The following is a 27,885-nucleotide window of genomic DNA, read 5'->3' as shown; positions in this document are numbered from 1 at the left end:
TGGGCATGGGGGGTGGATATATTGCGTGTGCAGCGTTGTGTTTTGCAAATGTTATTTGTGCATGTGTGCTGCTGTTGATGAGGAAGCTGACGCCTGAAGGAGGTACAGTGTCAGGCCATGGATTAGTTAGGAGGTAGGAGGGTGAGTAATGTAGGATACTGTTGACTAGCTTAAACTAGCGGTGGGCTGCAGAGTGTGGATAAAGAGTAAGGGACTTATGTGCCTCATGTTTTGGTGGTGGTGTTACTGTCGTGTTGGACGGTGGCAGTTACATAAAAAGACAAAGAAAGGATGATGAGTATGAGTAAGCGACACAATATCTCATAGGGCTCTGCACTCCAGCAGTCAGTCAGTCACTTAAGAAGTAGATGACACTCCATCCACATTTCCCTTCCTCCCTCAGCTGCTGCTTTTATCCAAAGCACCTTACAATTTATGCAGAACAGGAATCAGAAAGCCCATGATGCCGATGCCTTTACTGTTATTCCTTGTCCCTGGAGTTATCATGTGCTTCCTTCCAGGCAATAACAGAGCAGCTTAGCTGGAGCACTACTGTAAATGGAAATGAGGGCAATATGGATGAAGAAGTGTGGAAGCAGCGCCTTCAGAAATCCATGATGGCTTTATACAGTTGACAAGGAGAAGCAGCAAGATACTGATGTAACTGTGGAGAATGATGCCACTAATAGCTAAATGTCAGGTACGGCAAAAATAATGGCTATTATGGAGGCTATGCTTTGTAGAGCCTGTGAGAACCTGTGGATAAAATAGAGCTCTGCCTCTTTGTGCTTGTTTGGACTAAGAGATGACCAAAAGAAAACCACACATAGCTTACATTAGGAAAAAAATGAATCCAGAAAATTGCATTTTGTTAAAAGATAAGTTGGACATTTTAAGCTTTTTGGCTTTCTTGCTTATAGATATGTTTTAAATTGATTGTTGGTGTATTTTTAGGTTGTCTAATAGTCGTTTGGTCACCAAAGGGTTGGGGCCAAACGTAAAGGGCTGTTGTTACCATAAAGAAATGATAGTTGTATATTGCTGAAGCAAAGAAACCACATTTCTTGAAATATTGAAAATTTTAAGTGACAGAATCCGTCATCCCTGTTTCCTTTTCAAATGAGTCCTTTACAAGACTGCTTTAGAAGTGTCTGTGTATTGAAACCAGACAAAACAATACTGGCTGCTGCACTGGATTTTCAGATTTATTGTTTTTATTTTAGAAAATACGCGAAAAAAAGCTGGTTCACTTTGGAGACACTAAAATATTCACATCATACTGACAGTTTTTTGCTTTTGAGAAATGAGACCCTTAGACTCTTTGTCTACTCTTTCTCCCTTTTATAAACCTGCTTAATCCGGTCTTTATGTAGCCTTAAGGAAAGCAGAAACATGGATGTCAGAGTGTTCAGAAGAGACACAACAGCCTTCAGTAACTGGATGAAAAAGGTAGACTGATGTTATTTAGCTGTGAGGAGTGACTGCGCTGCAAAATGTCAGGTACAGAAGAGAAGGATGGCTGAGAAAGCTTAAAGGGAACCAACTGTATTGTAATAAGTGTGAGTGTTGAAAAGACCAGATGAAAGTAGCTATGGCCAAGAGGAAAGTGCTCTTTTGTCTCTGATTAATGTACACACAGTTGGCCCTCCCTGCCTTTATTTGGCTCCAGGAACCCATTGACCATTTGGGTCAAACTGCTGTAGGCTTTAAATCAAAATAAGTCGAATGTGCTTGTTCATGTGTGGAAAGAGCATGTGCGCACACGGTGGATTTTCCACTTTTGTTATCGAGATTATTAGATATTCAGGAGCGTATATTTTATATGTCAGCGTCATCCATTTAAAATTTCATGTCTTCTACGCACATGCAGCGCAGACACGCATCTGCATGTGTGAAGTTTGCGTGCACCGTGTGCGATATTATATTTGTCTCGAGTTACTCACGCCCACTGACTCAGAGCGTTTGCCTTTAGGGCAGTCGAGGGAGAATAGAAAGCGTACAAGTGCAGTGAACAGCGGGACAGAACAAGAGCAGGAAGAGACGACAGAAAGACAGACAGGAAAGGCATTAAGAAGAGTGGATGAGTTGTCTGACCAGCTGTACTGAGTGTGTTCCATCACCATGTGGGCTGGGAATGTGAAGCGGGGAAGACTGGTAAGCGATATAACACAGGCCTGTCAAATCAGCTGTGCTAATGCCACGCTCTCTGAAAATTCACTCAGTAGCTCATTAATTTCTAACATATGTAGACATGGGCATAGGAGCGCTGTGATGAATGACCGGGACAAGATAAAGATGCACACAGCGCATGCTCCGGGTCAGCCTGGCTACTAGTTGTTTGGCTTTTCCAGTGTGGACTCTTAGCCAATATTAGTTATTCTTGAGGGAGCTGTTGGAGAGCAGAGTTTGTTTTTTTGTTTTTCTTTAGTAACTCTGTTTTGAAACTGTAAGCAAAAAACTTGAAATTACTTTAAAGCAGTGACAGCAGGAAAGTTTAATTTGACAAGTAAAGAAAGCAGCTCATCGTAAACCTGCACAATCAGCTGGTGATATCATTCAAAAAATGTTTACTTCAACCAAACTAAATCTATAATTCAGCTCACGTATGTGTAATCTAATCCCAGAAACTCTAAGTGTGTTACATTTTCTCTTCTTTCTTCTTCTTTTACTTTCATACTTTGAACTGTAAGTAAATTATAGACTGCATTTAAAAAAAAAAGGTATCCAGCATGATGATGTCACCCATTAGTTTCTAGACTTCTGCTTGAGCTGTGAGTTATGAGGTAAACAGATTAGCAAGGTGCATCTGCTAGACCTAAATTAAATAACACATTCACACTCTTAGAAATTGAGCACAGAATGTTTGGATGGCCGCATTACTTTTAGACAATTGCATTAAAATGATGCAAAATCCAAAGGTCCAAAAAGGATCCAAAAGGCACCAACACTACAAACACAGTTATGAGGTTAAGAGGTACTCAGTGCATTGCAGTGCCGATGTATCAGTTAAAATATATGAACATGAAACAGCACTGATTGGGTGGCATTCTGATGCATGAATATTATTACTGTCCCTATTAATATGTTTGGAAATATTTGATGTTAACATTGTCTTTCACCTTGTTTTTCTATTAATACTAGTCATGCTAGCTTCACATTTACCTTTGTTGCAGAGATGAGGGAACCATTAACCCCAGCGAATATCACTGTGTGTAATATGAAGCACAGTGGGACATTTATTAACCCCATTTTCACATAGATGATTTTAAATGCATGTCTCCAAATCTGACCAAATAGCAACACAGAAATTTGTGAACTAGCTGCCCATTGATGGCTTTATTTAAAGTGCTGTGTATGATGGTTTCTGAAGAAATTAGTTTGCGTTTCACTATTAAAATTTTCCAAACAGAGGCTGTGCTGTAAAAAAAATTGATGAAAAGAAATTGTGTAAACAACGTTTTAATATAATATACTAGATTTTTTTTTTTGTCTTCAGCGAGTGCAAAGACACATTGTTATTTGTCAAAAATTATTACCTAAGAGGTGTTATGATCATTGTTACATTTTGATTTTTGCACATGTGTGATGTGGTTTGTGAAGTGTTTTTGTATCTGAGAACAGTGTTAACATTTGGCTGATATCTCTGGGCCAAGAGTAATATCTTATCTTACAAGTCATTCCATCTCAAATGAGCTTGTTTGACAAAAATCTTTGAGCTTTAAAATTTGGACGTAGGTAATTATATCTGTAACATTTCATTTATCATGTATCAAATACTTTTCTAGATGTTTTACCACTGCAAATTTTGTTGTAAATACAAATAAATATAGCAAAACAACTGACAAGTAAAAAAAAAAAAAAAAAAAAGAGTAAAGAAAAAGGAGTTGGTAGCTCATTTCATGAGAGTAGCCGATTTGTTGTGTCCACATGATGTGATTGACACAATACGAGTAAGGATCAATCAAGAGATCGGCATGCTGCCTGGAACAAATGCTGCAAGAGAAGTAAACTATATGAAAATGCTACATTGTTGCGTTTTTAATGTCTGTTAGTATATTTTGACGTTAACCTTACAATCATGTAATAAAGTAGAGTATACGTTTTTTTTTTATTGTAGTGCAATATATCTATATAATATTCAGAAATTGTCACTAGCTGTTTTTGGCAATATGATTCAATTTTATGGTAAGAAAGGCCAGTCCAAAGTTTAGACTTTTATCTTTAATAGATGTGAGATTTGTGCCTCAGATTTGTGTGATAAAGCATGAAAGCTGAAAAAAATCTATCTTAAAATGTATTTGATGTATGAAGATAAAATTTAGTAGAAATCATTATTGGTCGATGGATGGATACCATAAAATTTTGAAGCAAATCAGAGATGGTCGAGCAGAAAGCCTTCGATGATTTGAGATGGAAAGAACCTAAAATAACAGTCTAATGACAACCTGACAGTATTATACTGGAAAGTCTTTATTTTATAAAACACCTTAATTTATTTCATAGAAAAAAATTGTAGATCACAAGAGTTTAATTGCAAAGTAACATTCTGATGTTTGGAGATCTATCTGCTAGCATTGTGTTGCTGTACTTTAACAGGGAACTTTCTCACATCTTGTGGATGATTATGTAACCCAGTTTCATTACAAAACACTGTCATATTCTTGAGACCAACCCTCCATCACCACAATAAACTCAAAAAACAGCCCTCATCTAACAGTCTACACAACTGCTATCATATACATATAATTAGATTTTAATAGAACATGGTAGACTAAAATTCTGGGTTCGAAAAAAGAGAATCGATGTATTCAGTCTATGGTAGTGAATTGAGCCCTACCTCACCGCTACAGTATTTAGGAAAACCTTGTGTAGTTTACTTCTGAGTTTCAATTTGTAACCTCCTATGGTTTCCTGCCAGTGTCTATTATCTGAGCTGTGAGCCACATGAGGGCAACTGCTGTGAATGTAGAGCATTTCAATTAGGAAGGATGAGATGCTCATCTCCTTCACAGTGCTGCTTTACAAAGGCTATTTATTATATAATCTGAAATGTTACTGATTCATGAGGAAAAGTCAGGAACTGTCTAATGACTTTGCTAATAATTCATACTGAGCTTTGCTTTCATGTTAGGCATTATTTGGGGACTAGATGTAATACTTCTAAATGGGTTTCCCAGTGATATGTCATAGCTGGAAGGCTCTTCGACCAGAAACAAACAGCCGACCCAGATGGCTGCGTTTATGTGCAGTTTTTGTTTGGGATATTTTGGCAAACTAGCACATGAATGAAAGGCTGTAGAGCAGTTGTCATAGACACAGGGATTGGCTTTCCGACTAGCACATGATCATCTTAATAAATCAAATTAATCTGATCTCTGAAATCTGATGAATCTAATGATTCAGTGTCTCTAAAGTAAGATAAACTGGATAGTCTACGAGCACTGTCCTGAAATATCACCCTAAAATAGGCTGAGACATAACTTCCTTATAGCTTCATTAGGGGAGTTAATAAAAAATTTCATGTGCCTTTTGGCGAAGGGATTGTTATTAAAGTGTTGTACCACAGCTTGAATAAAAATACACCAATCATGGGTGACCCCAGTGGAGCAGTAACAGGTGATACCTGGGGATGGTAGAAATAAATTACACTGCCTCATTTATTCCCCATGTGCTTTTGGCTTACGGAGTCCTTTTAACAGTATGTCACATGTGATGTGAAACTGCAGTTGGAGGCATGTTGGATCCGTGACTGACATCTGTCTTGACTGTAGAACTGACATTTTTACTGTGTTGTGGTCAGGTTTGCATTCTTTTTCAGTTCAAATGGCACCTCTGGTGAATTCAGTTCTTCTACTACACGTGACGTAAAACCTTGTGTTCGAGTAGTGTATAGTCAACAGCAAATGAGTGTGTTATACATGCCCTATATCACACTGATATTTGCTTTTACACAAAGTGCCCTGGTCTAGGATGGTGACATACAAAATGATGGGATAATCTAGTTTTGCAACCATTTATTTGAACACATTTTCATCCCTGGTGTTGCAGAGACATGCGAAAGGTGTCCTCTGGCATTAGTGTGGCCATGTTAGGAGTGGCGTTTTAAATCTTTGAGTTTTGCAATTTATTTATTTTTTTCAGTCGCTAATTCATTTTCTTCACATGTGCTTTTTTACTATTGCTTTCACCCTCTGCTTGGTGAAAAACAGGAAATCATTATCAGCATTTATAATAGCCAGTTGATGAGAAATGTAAAAGAACAATGGAGATGGTAGAAACACTCTTTAACTGAATTATTAACGGTTATGTTGCATAGTCTGTCCACCAGAGGGCACTTTGCAAAGTCCATGGGGAAAGCAGTAAAGTCGGGTAGTAGTCTCACATTACAACCGACAACACAGCAAGTGCGAACCATTGCTGATGCTATCTGTGTGTTTTCGCTCCTTTAGCCCTTTGTTTGGCCTGCTAAAATGGCGCTTCGGCGGTCACGCCCCCTCCCGTGACATCACGCTCCAAAGCCCTATAAATGACTAATCACCGACATGCTGCGACAGCAAAACAATATTTTTTAAATAGCATTGTCATATTCTCTTAGCAAGGATTGGGGAAATCTGTTTATGTTTTGTGTCTAAAAAGAAGATATGTTGGATTTTCAAATGTCTGTATCAGTAATGATTTTAAAATTGTTCAGTTAGACTTAATTTGACAGACTGGGAGTGAGAAACCTGCCTGGGTATTCTTATAACATGCCCCAATGCTGAAGGACACCCTGTGTTTATCTGTGGTGCAAGTGGAACTTGGTGTTTCACAGATATGCATGGATGGATCTGCCACCGTGGGAATGGAAATAGGTTGGTCATTCAGATTTCTGAAAAGGGCTTAGCAGAAAGTAGCGAGAGCTTTGTGGATACATGTGGATTCTCTCTGGTCAATTTTAAAAACATGGCAATTCTGGAAAATGCATTGAGAGGCTAAGAAAATGTTACATTAATGTGTGATTTATTTATTTTTTTGTTCCTGTGAAACCTGTTCTCCTATTGTTCTGATGGGGAATGAATCCCCATGTAACTCCTACCTGCTGTCCTGACCTGTCCTGTCTTGTCCTTCATGCCCTTGGCTGCCATGGCCTACCTGAGACAGTCACACAGAGAGCTGTCATGCAGATGTCCTCCTGAAAGACAGAGGGCGCTGTCCGCTCCACCCGCCAGTCTCTGTGTGCCTCTGTGCCCCGCTCAACCCGGCTTTGGCTCTGTTAAACCTCTTCTCTTCTCCCCTCCTCTCTCTCGCGGCACCAGGCGCGGCTCCCCTCCTGTTCATCCACCCTAAGCATTGCTGAGGTACTCCTGCATGTGTTCTAAAGCATCGTTACGGTCATCATGGTGGCATCAGTTCCTACTCCTTCCCTCTCCAACAGCACCTCTAATTTCCTGCCTGGCATGACTGCTTCCTGCCTCCTTTCCTTTCCCTTGTGTGTATGCTGACTTGCCTGCTACACTCCTGCTGTCTCTCTGTGTTTTTTGACACACAACCCACAATCCTTTGTTTTTCTCCCTGTGTTTTTGTGCGTATTTGAGTCTTGTAGTGAAATGTTGTCTGATTCTCATACACATACTGTATCTAACCCTTTGCCTGGTTTCCATGCACACACAGCCTCCAGAATAAACAAACGTCCATCACTTGGCATATTACTCAAACGCGTTTCAACCTCACAAGTGAAGTTGAAAGTTGCTTGAATTATGTATTTGAATGAAAGTGATACTGGTTGCACAAACAAAGTATGTTTCTCTCCCTCTGTGTATACACTTCAGTTCTTTTTAAAGCGCCTCGCTGACACACATTCATCAGCGCGTAAAAGAGAAAAGGCCCGGTAAATATAAGCTTCGCAGCTTTGCTGTGCTTGGCACACTGGTCATGGCCCCAAGTGACTCTGATCAGTGAGTGATAAAGACATGACCTCTGTGCAGGGCGTCAAATGGTGCTGGCGCTGTCCACTGTGATATTGAAGCCCATTGATTAACTGTAATTGCACAGTAATGAAACTACAGATTTTGAATACGTGTTTAAAGATAAATTATCTAGCGAGCTAATGCACATTTCAATTTCAATTTTTTTTTCAGCACTAATGCATTAGAGGTAACTTTTTATCTTCAGTTTTATTTTGAAATGCAAAATCGGACATTAACTCAAAAGTAATTGTTGCCTATTTAGTGTGCTATGTATGCCATTAGTCTTAATCTTGCTTTAGACTTAGGCTGATCTTGTCATGTACTGGAATGGGATGCATATAAGTAACAAGGTACTGCAGTACAGAAATGCCCAATGTGCAGTATATTTGAGGTAATTTAGAAATTTTTGCAGTGCTCCCAGCACAGGCCTACTCAGGTACTTTCCGTATCATTTAAAGTTGTATTTATGTGTAATTTCATATTTTTGGTGGCCATCTTAATCTCATCTTAAAAAATAAGATATATATGTCTTTTTATTTTATTGATTTTAATAGAACTTATGGTCTCAGGGTATAAAATTTAAATAATTACGCACTTAGAGGCATGTTTTCTAATATTTATTTGTAACTAAATGAGTTAAGGAATAAAAATAACTAATTAAATTAATAAAGCTTAATCTCTTTTTTTAAATGTACATCATTAAAACAAAACAAAGACACAGAGCGCGGCGTTGAGTAGGGCCAAGGGTCAAGCACTCGCTTGGGTTCACTTCTTTAACATTCACGTTAGTTCAAAAATGTATTTATGCTAGCAGAGCTCACCTGGAACTGTTGTCAGATCCACTGAACTGATTTTGTTTCTCATCCGTCATTCCTTATGTTGAGTTTTTTGGCAGTTTTCCAGTGACTTGTTTGCCACTTTTTTTTTTTTTTATTTAAATTTGTCTGACTGCCGAATGTATGTCATTCAATGGCTTATTTCTGGCGTGTGTGTGTGTGTGTGTGTGTGTGTGTGTGTGTGTGTGTGTATTTGTTGCATTAGTATGCTAAATTAGCAGACTGTGTGTGCAGCTGTGTTTAAAACACTAGTATCTGATGTGTTGCAACAGTCCGAGTGGGAGTGTATGCCTGTCGTCTGTACGTGTGTGTGTATACGCATGCGTGTGTATGTTATGAAGGTGAGTGACTATCCTGTGGCTTCCCCCAGGCCTCACGGAGAGAATTCAGGGCTCACCTGGATGAGGTCATCACGCTCAAGTCAAGGTACTCTACCTTGGACCAGGTAAACCCGCTAACCTTCTAGCAACTTCTTCTCTACCGGCATGCAGGCCACTGGCATCCCACTGAGCACCTAACCACACTAGTGACATGCACAAGCATTCACGTACACAGACAGGAAGGCTGATGGAGGGACAGAGAGGCGCACGCTGTATTTTAGATTGCAATGGGCTTCACTTTGCTATAGCATGTACCTGCAGCACTGGAGCAGGTGAGAACTTGGCACTACTATAGACAGTATCTAACTGCTTATGTTAAGTTGAGAGACGGAGATATGAAACATCTAAATGCAAGAGATCACTGCAGGGTGAGACTGTTCCCGCCATCTCAATTGGTCAGCCTAAAACTTAACAAACTAACTTTTAAGTGTTTAAGTCTGCCGGTTTGCTCCAAACTGAATTGCATATAAAGTAGATTACTTGGAAATTACTTGCAAATAAGTAGAAAGCTTAATATTACCAGCTGCAAATGCAAAGGCCAGTCTATATTCTCTGCATGACCTGTGTGGACACAAATCAAATCATGTATAGCAGGTGTAAAAGGGATCTTGTTTAATGAACACAAACACACATAGGACACGTCCACATGTTGCATATTTCTACAGCAGAGGTGTCTGTTGCCTGAGCCATGCAGAGCTAGGTTCAGATTTAGAAGTGCAGTGGTGATACACATGGGCAAAAAGACAAAATGAAGTGTTTTCCAAAGTCAGATGTATTTGGACACTGATTTCCATCTGATTTTAGTCTATAAGTTGTCCTGTGTACCACCATCTTCAATAGTTTGCAACATTTCTTCTCCATGCCTCAATCTCAAGAACTCCACCAGCACTCATTCTCTTCCATTCATCCCCCCATCTGGTCATTTGTCAGGTTTGATGTGTGTGTCAGTGCCTGGTTTCTGCACAGGATGCAACGTATTTGTGTGTTTGTGCCTGATATGGATATGCCAGTGTGGTGCTGGATTCACAGAGGGATCACTGAACAGTAACTGACCTCCCCACGGGAAGCCATGAGTGCACTCTCCAGGAGGTTGAAGCCATCGCTCTGGATTGCCACAGTAGCATTTCCCCCTGCCCTCTACTACTCTGTCTCTATCATCCTGGCATTTTGTCCTCTGCTCCATCCCTCTCTCACTCCGTCACAAGGGGTGAGGCGGTTGAAGCCAGTTTACAGCAAGCCTCCATGCCCTGTCACAGCCTTCTCCTCCTTGCAGAGGATGTATTAATCTTCCCCTTTTTGCATAATTTGTCTGACAGCTCCTTTGTTTTTGTGCTGAGCTCAGCACCGCGGCAGTTGCATCCCATCATTTCCTGGAACATCTCCTTAGCCGGCTAGTTATTGGCCCCATCGATTTTTCCCCGGGCGGCTCACAGATGCCGGGCCACGTGTCTCGCTGACCTGGCCGTGTTCGCTATTCTGTGTCCGTACACAGAACCGTCACCTGCTCCCCAGCCCATTGATCTTCCGGGCAGATCTCCATGACAACCCGTTGTCAGGCTGTTTCCGCGGTGACGGCAAGGTTGCCGTTTAGAGCGCTTAGTGTTTCTGGCACGAAAGCCGGTGGTTTTTCCATTTGCGTGTGTGTCTGCATTCCCTGCAACATGCCTAATGCTTCGTTGCAAACACTCACACATGAATGTGAAAACTGCCTGCTTTTTATTTCCTTTATTTTTGCTTATCCAGGGAGTTTTGAAACTGTTGTTCTTGCGTGTATGATGTGTGCCTGTTAAAATTTGCATCCCTCATACAAGCCCATTCTCTTCTCTCACTTGGTCGGTCTCTCACCAGTAACAGGGGATTGCAGCGAAGGGTAGATTAGAAATGAGTGCGAGAATGTTTGACAGTCTGCTTTTATGCCTTTCCTCTAAACGTCCAAAACATCCCAGTCTGCCTTTGTACTCATTCTCCATGTATCCTCCTCGCCTCTAACACATCCCCCTGTAGCTTTTTTCCCGTGTTCATCTCCATATGCAAACTGTCTTTCCCCTTGGCTCTCTGATGGTATGATCTTTTCTTCTGAGCTATTTTTTGCCATACTGAGGTTTTGTTTTCAACCTGTGTCAGCATTAGTGTCATCACTCCACATTGCATTGAGGTTTTTCCGCTATGTGCTAGCTAATGGTGACCGTATATTGCTGCAAGACAGACTAATGATCCATTACTACACGACAGAGTGTGAAACTGGGTTAGGTAGAAGAAGAAAACTTGATCTTTGTGGTTTATCTGTGTGTTTAAGGAGACCAGTTAGGCAGTAAGATTTTGATGTAATTGTTATGCTTTTTTTTTTTTTTTTATTTTAGATGTCCTAGTCCTAGTGTTCTTGGAATGGCACACCTTGTACAAAAAATGCCCTAGCTGTCAGTCGCTAGTTTTCATATGTGCTTTTCAATGTCTGCAAGTTTGATCTGTGCCTTGCTGTAGCTGTAATTAGCCCCCTTAATCCCCACCTTTGTCCTTTTTTGTTTTTTCATGCCTGCCTCTCTCTGTTTCTTTCTGTTTCTATCCCTGTCTCTATCACTCTCTCGCTTGCTCTCTCTCTTATATTTAGGGTTATATAAAAGAAATATAAGGGCTTTCGAGCTTCAGCACAAATTTGCTAGCATGAGCTGTTGCCATCATGGCATCCGCTGAAAAAAGCTTGTACCAACTAAGAGAAAGTGGTAAAATTGTAAATATGATGAGGCATTTTAAATCCAGAAATCAGATTCTTAAGTACTAATGTCAACAATTACAGTTGTTGTGTTACTGCTAGTCCTCAAAATATTAGGTAGTCCATCTGCGTGGTGACCTATCTGCTGCCAGCCTAAACTAAAACTTCGTTAGCATTTGCATCTGCTGAAAATTGTTCATAAATGTCAATATGGGTATACAGCTTACCAACATGGCAGTATGGGGGTTAAAATGCTGAAGGGGAAACTGGTGTTTCATTCACGTGTTCTGTCCGCCTAAACTGTGCCGTTGTACGGTTATAATCTAAGGCTATGTCCACACATGTTCAGGTATTTTTTAAGACAGGTTTTTTTTTCTTTTTTTCTTTTTTAATAATAAAAATCTACGTTAAATAAAAGATGTCAGTCGCCCTCAAAGTAATAGCCTTATTATAGCAATTTATTATACAGTTGTATTTGCTAATTTTTTTTATCTTTGTTTCATTTTGACTTTTTTTGTCTTCTTTTTTCAGTTTAGTTTCCCTTAGTCTACAGAGTGAATTTTCTTTTCAGTTATTTTGTTTGAAACTGTTTAGTTTTAGTTTAGTTTTTTATTAGTTTCAGTCAGTTTAATTATTATTGTATGGAGGGCACATGTCAGAGGGAAAATTGATGACAATTAGTATGTGTATTACTACAGAAACACATAACTTTTTTAAAGCGGTTGATCCATAGTGTGTCATAGAATTGTAGACCCATTATACATGTATATTATGTATTTTGAGACTCATCAGGCAAGTTGTAATAAACTATTTTACCAGTCTAATAAACACTACAACTAAGTATATCTCTACTACATTTTTAGTTAAAAAATTAACTAAAGTTTTTTTTTTTAACTCAATTTTCGTTCATTTAGTTTAATTTGTTTTTCAAAAGTTAGTTAACTAAAATGTTTTCTCACATCTAATTTTAGCTTTTATTTTAGTGTTAGTTAATTGTGAAAACCTTGGTGGACATGGCTTCAATGGCTACATTAAATTTGCTGGACACAAAGTAGGAACACATGAGGGTTACTTATCCAAGCGGCATGCAGGAACTGTTGACATCGGGACTGGGACTAGATTGAAAGGCAGAACTGGCTCTGCTCCAGCACTGCATCAGAGGTTTACGATACAGTGTAGTAAGTCAAGCTTTCCCAGTGAAAAAGAAAAAAATCTGCTCTGTTATCATTTTTTGTAACTGAACATTTTTAAAGCATCGCGGTTTAATATGTTATTATAACTTCTGATTGTTATAGAGCGCATCCATTATTTCCAGATCAGCATAATCACAACATGAACCTCAGCGAAAGTTTTCAGGAAGCCAAAAAGCCACTAGGTGTTCATTCTTTATGGCCCTGCTTTATGCCACCTTTCTCTTTAGCTCTTTTTCCTTCTTTCTCTCCTTTCTGCTCCTCTCCCCCCAGCTCCTGCTAGGGTTGCTTGTTGTAGTGGATGCCTGTCTGTCCGTTTGTCCGTCCGTCCGTCTGTGTGTCTTGTCTGTCTGTCTGTGGTGTTCTGGTTGCTGGGACAGATGCACTGATGCCTGTGATTCGATGCTTTATCTCCACTAGCTCCAGTGTAGGTTGGAGGGGCTTAAAGATGATCGCAGGAGGACCTTCAGCTCTCGAGTAACTATCCCGCCCCCGCCCCCTCTCCTCTTTCCCCTCTTCCCCTTCTCCCCCCTCACCCTCCTCCGAGGAGCGCGCAAAACAAATGTCCTGCTCTTTGTACCTCCCCACCCCACCCCACCCCCCTACTCGCTTGCCTAGCTATCTCTCTAGCTCTCACTCCCTCTCTTTCTCTGTCTGTTGCCACTGGTCTGTTTCTTGTACTCAATCTGTCGCTCACTCTACATCACTCTTTGTCTAGCTGTTTTCTCTGTCCGGTCTGTTAGGGTTCCTCTTTTCTCAGTCTCCCACGCACACTTTCCTGTCTCTTATTGTTCGCTTTCTCTCTTTGTTTCTCTCGCTCTTCTTCCATCTGCTCATCTTTCTCTGTTTCTGTCTCTCCGGTTAACATGCTCTGCTTTCAGTAGCTATGTCTGGTGTGCTGGATGTCTGTTAAGTAGATGCCATCAGGCCGCTCTAATGGTCTTTATTGTTTTCGTTCTTTTCTTCCTCTTTTCCCTCTTTTCTGCTATGTCTCGGCTCTGTAGTTTAGTGAAGTCTGTCTAGTTTGTGCTTCCTGTTTTTGTTTGTTTCTTTCTGGGCTGTGGGACCACGTCACGCTGATCCTCATCCTTCCACCCCCACCCTCCCTGTCTATCTGTCTACCTGTCTCCTCTATCTCTCTGCCTGTCCATCCCTCCTTCTCCACCATCCCATCCACCTTTGCCTCACCTCCCATTTACCACCTTCTCACCTTGGCTGTTTGGTGCCCAGTGGTGTCACAGTATTAGGCATTGAGGGAGGGGAGGAGAAAGAGAGGGGTGGGTGGGTGAGTAGAGAGACTTTCACCTTCACCGTGGGTGTTTTGGTTCTCCATACACAGCACACTGCCCACACCCAACTTTTATGATAACCACGGGTCATAGAAGTTACTGAGTTTCAGAGGACTTTCAGAGCCCAGAGGGATTGAAAGACATGTTAGCGCAGACAGATAATGACTGCCAGAGTACAATCAGCTATGTCAGTTGACAAATCTGAATATTAAGGTTGAAAGACAGCCAGACTAACGAGCAGGCGAGAAGACAAAGGGAGAGCCAAAACCAAAGAAGTGGACAACATTGGCACAAATCCCATACTTTCACTCCAGTGTATCCAACCGGACCTCTATTTGTGTATGTGTCTAAAGAATAATTACTTTCTGATTATGTGCCAAACTAGCTTAACAAAGTGCCTCCTGTGATTCTTCTTCCCTTATTTATCGTTCCCTAAGGCTGAGTTTCCCAAAAGCATGCTTATTACTGCAAGCCAGCATCTTCCTTTTTAAAGGTGTGCTACAACATTTTAACATAAAAGCATCAAAGCGTTGCTTGATTTCCAGAAATACAGCTAAAAGAGACAGGAGGCTAGAGCAGTAGCATGTCCATGGATCAGTGCTGCTTGGCATCACATCTCTTTTCTTTCACTAGCAGCTAGTCTTGGACTAAATTACTAAATGTAAAGCAGAATAAAGGTACTTAAAATTGGGAACAAAACTGTGTTCCAGACACACACTACATTCCTTTTGGCATGTAATGTGTTTACAGTTGAGAAGTTTCATTGTTTTAACTCAAAATGTCAGCAAACATGACAATTTTCTAAAACGTTACTGTCTTGCACAAAAGAAGGCAGGAAGTATTGACAATTGATCGTCTTCTACCATTTTCTACCACTTCTCCTGATCCGGGTGGCAGGGGGCAACAGTCTAGACAGAGATGCCCAGACTTCCCTCTCCTGGTCACTGTCTCCATCCTCCATCAGCTCTTCCTGGAGGTCGCCAAAGATTTCGCAAGCCCTTTAGGAGACATTTTTACTGACGATTGGAAGTAAAACTTGAGAATCGTCCTAAAATTGTATTTGAGAAACAGGAAGCATTTTTTGTTTTATTTTTGGTTCAGTACTGATGTTGCCATCCAAATAATTTCCAACAGGTTGATTTCCTATAGCACAAAAACAATAACCAACCATAGACTGTAAATAAAAGATCTTTGAACAGATAATTGAAATAATGAGGCAGCTCCTCTAGTTGGAAAGAAAAGTCTGATTATCCTGAAGTCCATTGGACAATTACAGAGTTTACAGACTTTCACGTTACATTATTATTAAATACAACATCATCTTCTTTTTATCTTTTATATAAAGTCTGTATAACAAAGTTTGATTGAAACGGTAATGTTTAAAATTCAAATTTCTCACCCATACTGTGCGCATTTACTATGTTGTATAGAGCAGGGGCACAGCAATAGCCTCCAAAATAAACTTCAAAAATCCAGAGAGGCCACTCAAGCAGGAAGACAGAAGTCAATGGGAAATGTAAATGCAATTATTGCTAATTTTGGCAACACTGATTATACATGAGGAAGTTAAGAGTTTTATAGGAAAATTACAAGCTCCACGTGCCTTCTCTCAACCATGGACAGCACCTGAGCTCCAGCCTCAGGTTGTTTTTGGGAAACTCAGCCCAGTTTTAACCCGCTCTGCTCTCCTCCCCACCTTGCCGTAGATCACGGGTAGCGTTCAAACGCAGCATCAGCAATTTCCAGAGAAATCTGAACCCTCTTGCGCCACATCTGAACAGCCACTATCGTAACTCAGCACTACATTTCCACTACATTTGGTGTTACACTGTAGCACAGTTAAAACATCTTGTGATACAATATTGTCACTCTGTATGTTGCTGCCTTTGTCCGTATATTCTTTAAAGTGCTTTAATTATAGTGTGACATGTCAGTGCATTTATCAGTGTGACAACCACCTGTGATATGATGATGTAGTGTACCGTAAGTGATCATAATGGTCATGGGGGAGATGTAACCATCTCCCAGCAGCAGGACAAAGTGCACAGTGTAGTGTGACGCAAGCTCTTGCCAGTGCTTCTGACTGTTGTATAAACAGCTTGTCATTTCAAGCATGTGAAAAGAGCAGCTTGGTTTATCTCAAATTACCACCACCTCTGCTCTCTCTCTCTCTCTTTCCTTTTCTCTTTCCTTTTGCCCTTTCTTGTCTTTCGTTCCCAATCACCCTCTCAATCCCCAGGTGCAGTCACGATGCAGCAGCAAAGAAAATATCCTAAGATCAAGTAAGCACCAACTTTCACGTTTCACATCTGCACGTCACAGACTGTGCCCTCTAACACTCAGATAGATTTTAAGTGTGTGTGTGTGTGTGGCTTCTGTGTTGCATTTACATGTCCCTGTGTGTTTGTGATGTTTTGCCAGAGGTTGTTAAGCCTCATGTTAAGCATCAGAATATGCTGTGGAAGCGTAAGTGTATGTTTAAAGGAGAGAAATTGGGTCAAGGGAAATCAAAGCACGGCGTCTATTCTTCGCTGTGAGGCAGAGCGAGGCAGAGAGAGATAAAGAGAGAAAGAAAGAGAGAGCAGATTACACATTAGTTACACCTTGCTTTGTTCCTTTTACCTTTGGAATTATTAGAGAGGTATTATTAGACCAACATGGCTGCTATCGAGCACCTCTGTCATCCAGCTGCGTTTCACAGGAACAAACAAACAGGACTGTTTTTTGCCAGTCCCTCCTCATGGCATTCAAATAGCACACATATGCCTACATGCAGCAAAAATAAGTCGTCTTAATCCAGTTTTCTTACCATGGTGTGAAGACATATTAGTTGATATATCCTTTTTTATAATGATAATTTGTGCATTTTAACTGTATGTCATGTAGACTCTGGACTTAACAGCTGAAAATCCAGAGTGCGAGGTTCTGTTTGAGATTTTAAAATTGTTGTTCAGAGTTGTTCAGTTCCCTGCTTTTAGAGCCACGTAGATGCCTGCTGCCTTGGGAGTGAATCCCAGTAGAGTTCTCACTCTTCTCCTTCCTTATCTTCCAGTCTTCCTCTTTCAAAGTGTCTAAATAAAAATAAATACTTTTTCTCTTCTTTTTTTTTTAATTGTTCAAATTTAACATGGAGAATTAAACCTGATTTTGTGGATTTTATGACTACATCTGTATGTTTCACATCGTCTCAGGTCACAGTGCTGTGGACATCACCAAGGTGGCCCGGAGGCACCGTATGTCCCCCTTCCCCCTAACCTCCATGGACAAGGCCTTCATCACTGTGCTAGAGATGACTGCAGTCCTGGGCACTGAGATCATCAACTACAGGGGTGAGGAGGACAGATAGGTGGTTACCCTTTAAAGCCTGTAGCCATGCTGCTACAGAAAAGCTTCTAGTTTGTAAGTCTTTCCTTTTTTTGCATATCCAGCTCATATAGATGCTGGGATGTTGTGGTGGTACTCCTTTCCGATTGCTAAGTACACATGACAGCATTTAAACACCACCTGTTCACAACCAGACACCTCACTTAATCAGCAGTTCCTGTACGCAGGCCACGCTGTCAGTCACACAGACTCAGATTGTCTTTGCTACAAGGTCAAATGCATAACAAACAAATGACTTGCGTGTGTTGTTTGACTTCCCACAGCTTGTGAGACACTTTATACAGACAATGGATCCAATTTTTTGCTCACCTGATGCATTTGTTTGTTTATTCATTTATTAACATGTACCAGGTTGGAGTTTCGTTTTATTTCTCTGTAACCGACAGTGACATGCACGTGATTGTAGCTTTATTCCTTAGCCATAAGAGCGCTACTGTGTTTCCATCAGAGTACATTTCAGCTAAACAGAACTGAATTCTACAAAAGCAAAAATTATCAGAATTGTGGCCCCAATATTATGTCAAAAGAATAGTGAAACTAATGTTTTTGTTACTTGAGGCATTTGAAATTGAGATCACAACACATCAAGAGACAAATTGAGGCTGAAGCTAGCTTTTGCTTCATGGGTATATGGGTCTATATATAACTTTTGTGTAGCAAATAGCTAAAGCCAGTAATTTTCAAAGTTGATAGTATACCAGGATTATTTACAGCTCATTTCCGCTGCCCCCAAGTGGTCAAAATAGTAACAATTTTTAATGCAGTTGCAAAACTAATTCCTGTTTATATAATTCTCAGTGTCTGTCATGACATTTGTATGTACACATTACTGCTTGTGTGTTCATGTCGCTGTATGAGTTAACTGTAGCAGTATTTTTGCATTGTGTGCTTACAAGTCTAAACAGACATCCAGATTCTAAGGTACAAACTTGCAAGACAAGTAGGTTTAGCACCTGAGGGTCTTGTCATCCTTCTGGCAGAGTGGCTTAAGTGCCAGCGGAGGATGACACAGAGTCAAGCTGAGGGCTGGAGGGGAAAACACAGTCTTTAATTCATCTGTAGAAACCGTAGCAAAGACTAGCGGCAATAATGGCCTGCAGCGCACATGACTTCTAGATCAATGATGGTAGCAGGAGCGCTTTCGTTTTCCGGGTGTAAAGTGATGTTTCATGTTATGGAATAGGGGACTGGATTGCAGGATTTGCAAGAGCACAGCTGGGTGGCGGACAGTTGGGTAAGGAAGAGAGAATGGGGGGATTTGAGAGATGAAATATTTAGACAGTCAACAGCTGGAGCAGCTCCCCTGCTGGATTTAGAACAGTGTGTGTGTGTTTGCTAATGGATGTGTATTCTGCATTTTTTGCATATAGTGAGTATTGAATTAGAGGTGTCTAGCGCTGATTTTATTGTTATAATTGGTTACTACATATTTCTACGTAAGCTATTACTGGAGGAATAGTATAAATTAATACTAGATCCCTGTTTATCTTTCTTATTGTATCGTAGAGACATTTGCTGTGATTCAGTACTTAAATATGAAGTTCTTGACAGTTTAATATTTAATGCTAAACAGTCTAAAACACTTTAAAGGAATAGTTTGAAATGCTTACTCTCTTTCACGCCCGGAATTAGACAGAAATATTTATCTGCATGTGAATTATGAAGCCCTAACTATCTGGAGGTTAACTTAGCCCAGCAATTGAAACAGGGAGAAAAACAACATGCTCGGTTACACTTGGTTGGTTTTAAACACAGAGACCTTCAGATTTTTTACTTCAGAGCAGTTTTAGTTTAGTCCGCCCTTGTTTTCAGGCTAAACGCTGGGCTAACCTCACTGGCTTTAAATGTACTTTTCTGCAAAGGCATGAGAGTGAGTCATTTCATCGAGTTTTAGTTAAGGAAGTGAGCGCATTTGTCAAAACAACAAAACAAAAAATTCATTTAGTTCCTCCCTATTTTCCTGTCATAATAACCAGTGTTATTGTTCTTAAATAGGGCTATTTCTTAAGCAGAAATCGTAGACATTAAAAGATTTAATAAACCTGTTTTGTTTTTTGTGTTTTTTACTTTATTTTTCCGATACATATTAGCTCACACTACTTTTTAAATTACTGACGTAAACATTTGCATTTCAACTGAATGAGACATTATTTTAACCACATCTGCTTTTATAAGTTTAAACTGATACACTTCAACAGACGAGGTGGTGTGAGGTTCAGTCTTATTGGCCTCAGAAACGCTGGGAACTGCTGGCTTAGACTGGTGTCCAGAACATCTTACAAAAAGAGGTTCTTCTTTTTGAAAAGCACCTTATCAAACGTGCACTTTTCTGCTGCAACAAGACATCACCTCTGTTCTATTATTAGTCACAGCTCAGCTTCAGCACATGGTTTTAACAAGCTTTTCAGTTCCAGCTTGTGTGTAAAAATACACCAATTTAAATACTGTTAATATAGAGAAAAGATGGGAGGATTTGGACACGAGCATGTGTGCCTTTATCCATGATGGAGATGCATTATGTACAGCAGCTCAGTATTCCTGTCATCTGCATGTGTGTGGGTGTCTGTATGCACATGCATATTTTTTCCCCTTAAACTCGTTGATATCAAAGCTTAGATCTTCATATTAACACCCACATAATCACAGCATGAAGGCTCAGCTATATATAGGCACACAGCAGCTTAAGGTATTTTAGTGCCTGGATCTTTTTTTCTCCCTCCACCCACTCTCCCTTCTGACTTCTATGTCTTTCTTTCCTTCCTTTACTTTCTCTGAGCCATTGTCTCAGTGAAGAGGCTCTGTATTTCCTCCCTGACATTTTTTAAGTTGTCTGGCTGTTGGAAATGCTAAAGAAATGTGCACATGAACATTTGCAAGCCCCCACTTGCGGTGTGCAAATCGGTAAACTGAGGTAAAATAGCGCAGTGTGCAAGTACATGTCCGTGTGTGCAGGTCAGGCGGTGAGTCATGCAGAGAGATGCTGATGCGTGGTGTCACACTATGGCTCTCTTTAAAACATGCACACACACACACACACGCATATACACACCTCCAGCTCAAACATTTCTCTGTATCTTCATCAGATGCACTGTTTCACCCTCTATGCCTCTGTCTCTCTTTCTCTCTCTAACTTTTGCTCTCTCCTTCCACCAATCTTCAACCAGCCTCTCCACTCCACACTCATGTTTTTCCTCTTCTTCTACAGATGGGATGGGTCGAGTCCTGGCTCAGGACGTTTACGCCAAAGACAACCTGCCACCCTTCCCTGCTTCTGTCAAGGACGGTTATGCTGTGAGAGGTAGGTAACATCAATTACGGCGGGTGATGCTAATTGAATAATATCCTCTCATTCTTGTCTTTGCCACATTTTGTTGCCCATCCATCTGACATCCTTTCAGTATTTAGTACTTTGGATCTTATCCTCAGTTTATCAAAAATGTACATAAGTGTAAATGTTGCAAGGATTATACTGTTATTTATGATATATAGCCCTTGTTGTGTTCAAATGACACATCTTACCTAAAAATCAAACACATTTATGTTTATTTTTAGTTGTTTACGGGTCCTTTTTTACCTCTTGTTATTACCATGAGAGCAATGAGACAGTAGGCCTGCTTAACCAGGTGTTCGTAAGTGCAAACTTTGCATGGTTATATGTAATTATTAAATGGAAACCATTTATAAAATTACATTTTACAAAGTCACAAGAAAACATAAACACTAACTGAAACAATACTGTTACAAACCTTACCTAAAAGAAAATCCTAAATATTTAGGAAATGTCTGTAGTTTTTTATTTTTATTATTAAATTTATATACACGTTTGTGCCTCATTATCATTTTTATTATATATAACAAATATCAAAAATTATTGAAAATTACTACTAATTACTGACTAACTGAAACTAAATGGAAATAAAATATTCATTTAAAAATTAAAACTAAAGAAAAATTCAAAACTGTACTGATTATGCTTTGCCGATCTAGTTAAACAAAAGTAACATAAAGAAGTGGATCACTTCAAAAGCAGTGCATATACTTAAGAGTAGTGGTGTCAGCGTTAATCTCGTTAAAATTGCTGCATGTGGCAAATCTCCGTTAGCGCGGATCACCCCATGCTGCACAGCGTCAACGCATTAGCGCGGTTAGCTCGTTAATGCGTAATGTGGTTATGGCGTTAACGCGCTTTTAACGAGATTAACGTTGACAGCACTATTAAAAAGTTGATGGACTGAGACTGAAGCTAACGTGTTAACAAGCTAACCGCGCTAATGCATTGACACCGTACAGCCCCACGCACAGGGTGATCCGTGCTAACTTGCTAACGGAGATTTGCCGCATTAATGCGGTTATGCCGTTAAAAGGTCATTTTAACGAGATTAACGCTGACAGCACTATTAAAAAGTTGATGGACTGAAACTGAAGCAAGTACAAACCTGAAAAGATGTGCAACCTTTTGATACAATTAAATAGTGTAAATAGATTGCACATTATTTTGAGGAAATACTGTGCACTCACACGTCCTTCCTCACATGGCGGATTGTGATTGATTCCCGTTAGGCACTGCTGCAGAATTTTTTCAACTGATCCGAGCATATTTATAAGGTATAACAGAGACAAAGCTTTAATAGTGAAATCTGACAGTTGAAAAGACAATTATGAAATAAGAAAACTAATCAAGGTTACTTTTTGAATTCTACCTCACATTGACGCAGCTGTACGTGCCTGTCATGTCATCTTATTCGTAAAGTCACTGCTGTGTAACAGAGCAGTGATGCTGCAGAAGGACTAACTGTTTCTGTCCCAGTGAGATCACTGCAGGACACCGGAGCAGGAAAAAACTGCTTGTTGGACAATGTAAAGGCTTTTTCTGTCGCTGTGATTGAACGGTGATCCTTTCAATTATTGTACATAAACGAGGCTGTCCTCCACAGCTGCCAGGTGGCAAGAGATAATTCTCAAATGGTGGAGGATTTACCTTTGTTCAGACATCCAACTCTCAGAGTTTCATCCTTATGGCTGTTAGAACTCCTTTCTAGTGTTTTTCTAGGTGAGATTCAGAAGACGTTGGTTGAGATTTTCTGTCAGTATTTTAAATGAAGGGAGTCCTGTAAAGCACTGAGGGCTCTGTTAACCTGAAGAACAGGGTGACAACTCGCTGACTTCAGGCAGCTCAAAACCTCCTGTACATAACATCTGCTGTTGGTTCCTACTGAACGAGTAGGAGGAGAAGAATACCACAGATCTCTCAGGATTTTCTGCATCTGTCCTAAGGGCCTGTTGCCTGCTAAAGGATACGTGTGTTTTTTAGAAATTATAGTGCTTAAAATATGGGTCTGAAAAGAGTCTGTTGTCTAGAGCTTGAATTTTTCCTTTTACCAAAGTGTAGCTTCTGCCTTTTATTGTCACTTTAAGTAATAAAAAGCACCAAGAAGCTGACAAATTAGCCTTGGTTAACATCCAAAAAGTGATCAGGGAAGTCCTGGGTTCTGCTACGTGTGTAGTGTGAACAGGTAAAAATGCAGTAGATGTTAATACTAAGAACTGCATTGGTATGAAGCAGAGTTAGATGAGGAGAGATGCTCCATAAAAACCCATAGAAACTTATATTTCCATCATGGCTCTCAGGTTTTTCCCAAAAATGTGAAAAACCTCTTCATGTCAAAACAGATTTTTGATGTCATCAATGGGATTTTTTAAACTTTCTGCACTAAAGAGAATGGCAGATTCACCCGGCAAGGACATTTTTAATGTCAAAGGATGCAGTATATCCGTGTTCAAAGAGCATCTTGTGATGACTTTCGTTCCTCTTTCTGTGTGTTTGTTAATTGATAAAGAGGGATGCTAAAAATTATTCTTGATTTCTCAATTTTTGTGTTTGCTCTGGTCGGTCACAGTACTTGGCTGCAGTAACAATAAGGGTTGGGCTGTGCAAAGGCTATCAGACTGATTTTTGATTAAAACTGTAAAAATCTGCTTGCCCTGGTAGTACTGTTTGTGTCTATTTTGGAGATGTTTAATAAACTTTTCCCCCCAGATCTTGTTTTTATCATTTCCCACTGTATTTTACCAAAATAAATGACTCAGCTCAATACACACTCCCACACACCCACAGGTTTTCGCCTGCACTCGTGCGTAATACTTTTCAATCTTTCTTTTATTCTAGCGGCTGACGGCCCAGGCGACCGCTTCATCATTGGAGAGTCCCAAGCTGGAGAGCAGGTTTGTGTCCACGCTGACACCTCTGCAAGCACACAAAGACACCCTCACTCACACAGTCGGTCTCACACAAACACCCACATAAGCTGGATATGAAAATAAAGTACTTCACTTTTGCCCTTCACCTTATGCCTTGACCAGCCTGTAATTGCACATCAGTGTGTTCCCTTAGCAGGTGATGAAAAGCCCTTCGCACCAAAGCATGGCCAGAAAGTCAAAGTGTAAACACATGAGATCACTGAGACAAAAGTAAGCCTGACATATTTTCGACAACCCCTCACATCTCCTCTCAAACAGCATCACCACACATTCAAGCATCTGTTTCCTGTTTGCCTTTATAAGCTCTTAAAATTGCAATTATGATGTACATAAAGTCAGTTTTCTGTTTTATTGTATAGATTACTTCAGTCACAAACAGTCCGTCATTTATTCCATAACACCTATGGGTTAAATGTTAACCCAGTGTTTGAAATTTGACATGATATTGTTTGTCCTTTCCTGTATCTTTGACTTATGTTTACCTTTCTGTGTTTGCACAGCCCACCCAGACAGTGATGCCTGGCCAAGTGATGAGGGTGACGACGGGTGCCCCTATACCCTGTGGGGCAGATGCTGTAGTCCAGGTGGAAGATACCGAGCTCCTCCGCGAATCAGAAGACGTGAGCGTGAAGTTTCATGCTAAATGAAGGACAGTCAGAATCAGAACGCTAAAAGGCCTTAGTATGCTCATTTCCAGCTTCATATTTTGAATCTAAAACTACTCAGTTTTCCATGATTCATAGTTTTAAAAAGTAATAATTATTATTATATACTGGCCTTTGATGCAGTGTCTGGGTTCATCTACTGTCTGAACAAGATTGTTAAGCGCATGTCTCTTTAAGGCCCGAGGCCTGCTTTCTTTTAATTGGTTGCCCCTCACCTGGCTATTGCAAGCAATGCCCACTACATGTAAGCACCAATTCCACACCACAGACACAGCTAAGGGCACACCTGGCCATAAAAGGAAATCCATCCCAAGCTGATGTTAGCTTGGTCAAGAGAAGAAAAACATTAGAAGCCAAACATCCATGGCGCCCTCAAGCCCAAGCTTTTGTCTCACTTCCTTTTTAACATGCCAGTATCTTTATTAAAAACTTCAGCTATGTTTATTATAACCATCCTATAAGGTTGTCTTTAACCCAAACCTGTGAAAGGTTTCATTTAATTCAGTTCAGTTTTATTCATATAGTGCCAAATTACAACAGCAGTAAACTCAAATCACTTTATGTTGTAAGGTAAAGACAAGAAAACCCTAACGATCAGCTGACCCCCATGACCTAGCACTTGGCGACAGTCGGAAGGAAAAACTCAATTTTAACAGGAAGAAAGCTCCAGGAGAACCATGCTCAGGCAGTCTGGTTCAGGCAGTGATCGGTTGGGATTCTCTCTGTGTACTGCAACTGCTTCCCAAATTCCAAATACATGAATGCTAGGTTAACTGTCTATGTGTTGGAGCTGCAAGAGACTGGTGACATGTCCACTATGTGCCCGTCACCCTGTGACATCTGGGATGGGCTCCAGTCATGGACAATTTCAAGCTCTTAAATTTGTGGGATAGCAGTTTGGGGAAAGCCTCTTCCTGTTTCAACATGACTGCAGACCAAAGCAGTTCATAAAGACAGTAAACAAATTTGGTGTGGAAGAACTTTACTGGCCAGCACAGAGTCATGACCTCAACCCGACAGACCACCTTTGGGATCAATTAGAGCGGAGACTGTGAGCCAGGCCTTCTCATCTAACACTGTCTGACCTCACAAATGTGCATCTAGGAGGAATGGTCAAAAATTCCCATAAACAAACCTATGAAAAGCCCTCCCAGAAGAATTCAAACTTCTCATAGCTGCAAACAGCAGATCAGCATAATGTTAAACCTTATGGATTAGGAATGGGATGCCACTCAAGTTCATATATGTGTGAAGGGAAACAAGTGACTACTTTTGGCAATATAGTGTCTTTTATCCTAGAAATGGACAGAATACTGAAAGCATCATTTTCTTATCTGGCACTGACCCAGCCTGTTCAATGTGATAAATGTTTTTCCGGTAGGGGACGGAGGAGCTGGAGGTACGAATCCTAGTACAAGCTCGCCCAGGGCAGGACATCAGGTTAGTCCGTGACTGAGATGTTTGCTATGTATTATACTTATTAAATACTGTAAGGCTGGAAGACACTGTTGGGAGTTAACTTGAAAAAGATTAATGCAAGGTATAGTGCACCACTACTACTGCCGTTATTATAATTCTGTCTGTCTGCATGTTTTTGATTATTATTGTTCTTTATTTAACATTATAATAATGATGAAGACTGAAGGAAAACAGATGCTTAGAACACATTTCATGTCTTTACCAGAACATCTATGGTGAATGTAGCAGTACCCTTGTTCTTGCAGGCTTTAAATGTTTAGTGCCCATCTCTTCATAGGCCTATCGGTCACGACATCAAGCGTGGCGAGTGCGTGCTGGCCAAGGGCACCCATATGGGCCCATCTGAAATTGGCCTCCTGGCCACTGTTGGAGTTACAGAGGTGGAGGTCCAAAAATTCCCTGTGGTGGCCGTCATGTCCACAGGAAATGAGGTAAAGGTTAAGAAAATCTTAGTTTTTGTTGTGGTGAATTATGCCTCTCGACTTGGCTGCGAAAGGTACAACAGTATGCCTTTTTTTCCTAACAACACACCACGTTCATATTTATGCACAATCACCATTGTTTGCTTTGGCTGGCGACAACAGAACATCATTTAGAAGTGAATGTGCAGTCAGCTGTTTCACATGTGCTTTCAGTTGTGAAGAACGTGTTTATCTGTGACCAGGTGGTTTCGTTTAAACAGTAGAGTCAGATTTGTGCATTTTCTGTGTGACTAATGCGCAGTTTAAATTTCATGGGGTGCATGAATATGCATAGCTCTCCATTTTCAGGGCCGTGCAGACCCATATTTAAACTTTATCACCTGTTTGTTAGCATATTTCACTCATCTGCCGTCTTATGAAGTAGAGGATTAGATGCAGCTACATTTTATTCATGAGCACTTATTTTGGTGGCAGTGGACAAAAAAAATCCATGATATCCTTTTAACATGTTGTGATTCAAAGATTTTAAGATACAACTAGACTTCTGTACCTCTTCAGTGTTCCAGTTTCAGATATTACAAAACCTAATCCATGACGGCAGACTTTGGCTAATTGAAGCTCTTTTCCAACCTGATCAGGTGATGTGCTATAAAGAGTGTCATGGTGCCACATGGAAGTAAGATGTGGTGGCACCGTCAGTTAAGCGTAGCGCTTTTAGAACATGAAGCTGAAAGACTGCATGAACCACATGCGTATGCCCGTGTTCATCTCATGGAAGGACTAAGAAAAGGAGAGGGGCAATGGAAAAGCAGTGACTCTAAGATATTGGCTGATATTAGCTTTTTCTGATATATCAGTGTCTGCATTGATAACAGCCAATAAATGAGCATTTAAAAAGTAATGAATATGATGAAAGACCAGGTTGACAACATGGTGACAGGTGGGTTTGTAATACAAGAAGAAGAGTCAGGTGGATCGTAAAAATAATCGTGCAATTAAAATGTTTATTTTTAAAAAGCATTTTCATATTATTTTTGTAAAGACTCTTACATAATTACACGCAGTAAATGTTAAGGAAATCTGTCTGTTGCAACATTGTGTATTTCAGACTTTTAAATGTGTCAGTCATGTTCTACTGTTTAGTCTTAAAATGTGACAAAATGGTGACAAGAGCACCTCACAAGTTCCCAGAGGCCAAGCTGACATCTTTAAAGTGCATTGGTTTAGATGACACTAACTTTAGCACGAACAACAGATGGGTGTTGCTAATTTGAAACTTCAGAAAGTGTTTTTTTCTCAGTTTTAAAGTATTATTTTATGCAGCAT

At 40.3% G+C, this 27,885-nt stretch overlaps 1 protein-coding gene across 10 annotated transcripts in view; it reads left to right on the top strand.

The window, feature by feature from the left end:
- gphnb (gephyrin b) overlaps positions 1 to 27,885 on the top strand; it is a 110,374-nt gene that overhangs the window by 78,253 nt on the left and 4,236 nt on the right. For 4 of the 10 annotated variants that reach the window (XM_086264559.1, XM_086264558.1, XM_086264568.1 and 1 more), the window contains exons 9-18: positions 7,296 to 7,337; positions 9,153 to 9,227; positions 13,483 to 13,539; positions 16,591 to 16,633; positions 17,543 to 17,680; positions 20,941 to 21,033; positions 23,902 to 23,957; positions 24,494 to 24,613; positions 26,040 to 26,098; positions 26,415 to 26,568. In XM_086264559.1, the coding sequence (XP_086120685.1) occupies positions 7,296 to 7,337; positions 9,153 to 9,227; positions 13,483 to 13,539; positions 16,591 to 16,633; positions 17,543 to 17,680; positions 20,941 to 21,033; positions 23,902 to 23,957; positions 24,494 to 24,613; positions 26,040 to 26,098; positions 26,415 to 26,568 (837 nt within the window). The remainder of the gene's footprint in view (positions 1 to 7,295; positions 7,338 to 9,152; positions 9,228 to 13,482; positions 13,540 to 16,590; positions 16,634 to 17,542; positions 17,681 to 20,940; positions 21,034 to 23,901; positions 23,958 to 24,493; positions 24,614 to 26,039; positions 26,099 to 26,414; positions 26,569 to 27,885) is intronic. The other 6 variants (XM_086264567.1, XM_086264566.1, XM_086264560.1 and 3 more) reach the window with 5 other exon arrangements.

Source organism: Aulonocara sp. 'chitande type north' Nkhata Bay, linkage group LG15 (genome assembly GCF_057382095.1).
Source record: "Aulonocara sp. 'chitande type north' Nkhata Bay isolate Kocher_YH1m ecotype deep benthic linkage group LG15, A_spYH_male_GT1.1, whole genome shotgun sequence".
NCBI classification, from domain to species: Eukaryota; Metazoa; Chordata; class Actinopteri; order Cichliformes; family Cichlidae; genus Aulonocara; species Aulonocara sp. 'chitande type north' Nkhata Bay.
This window is presented reverse-complemented; position numbering and strand designations above follow the sequence as displayed.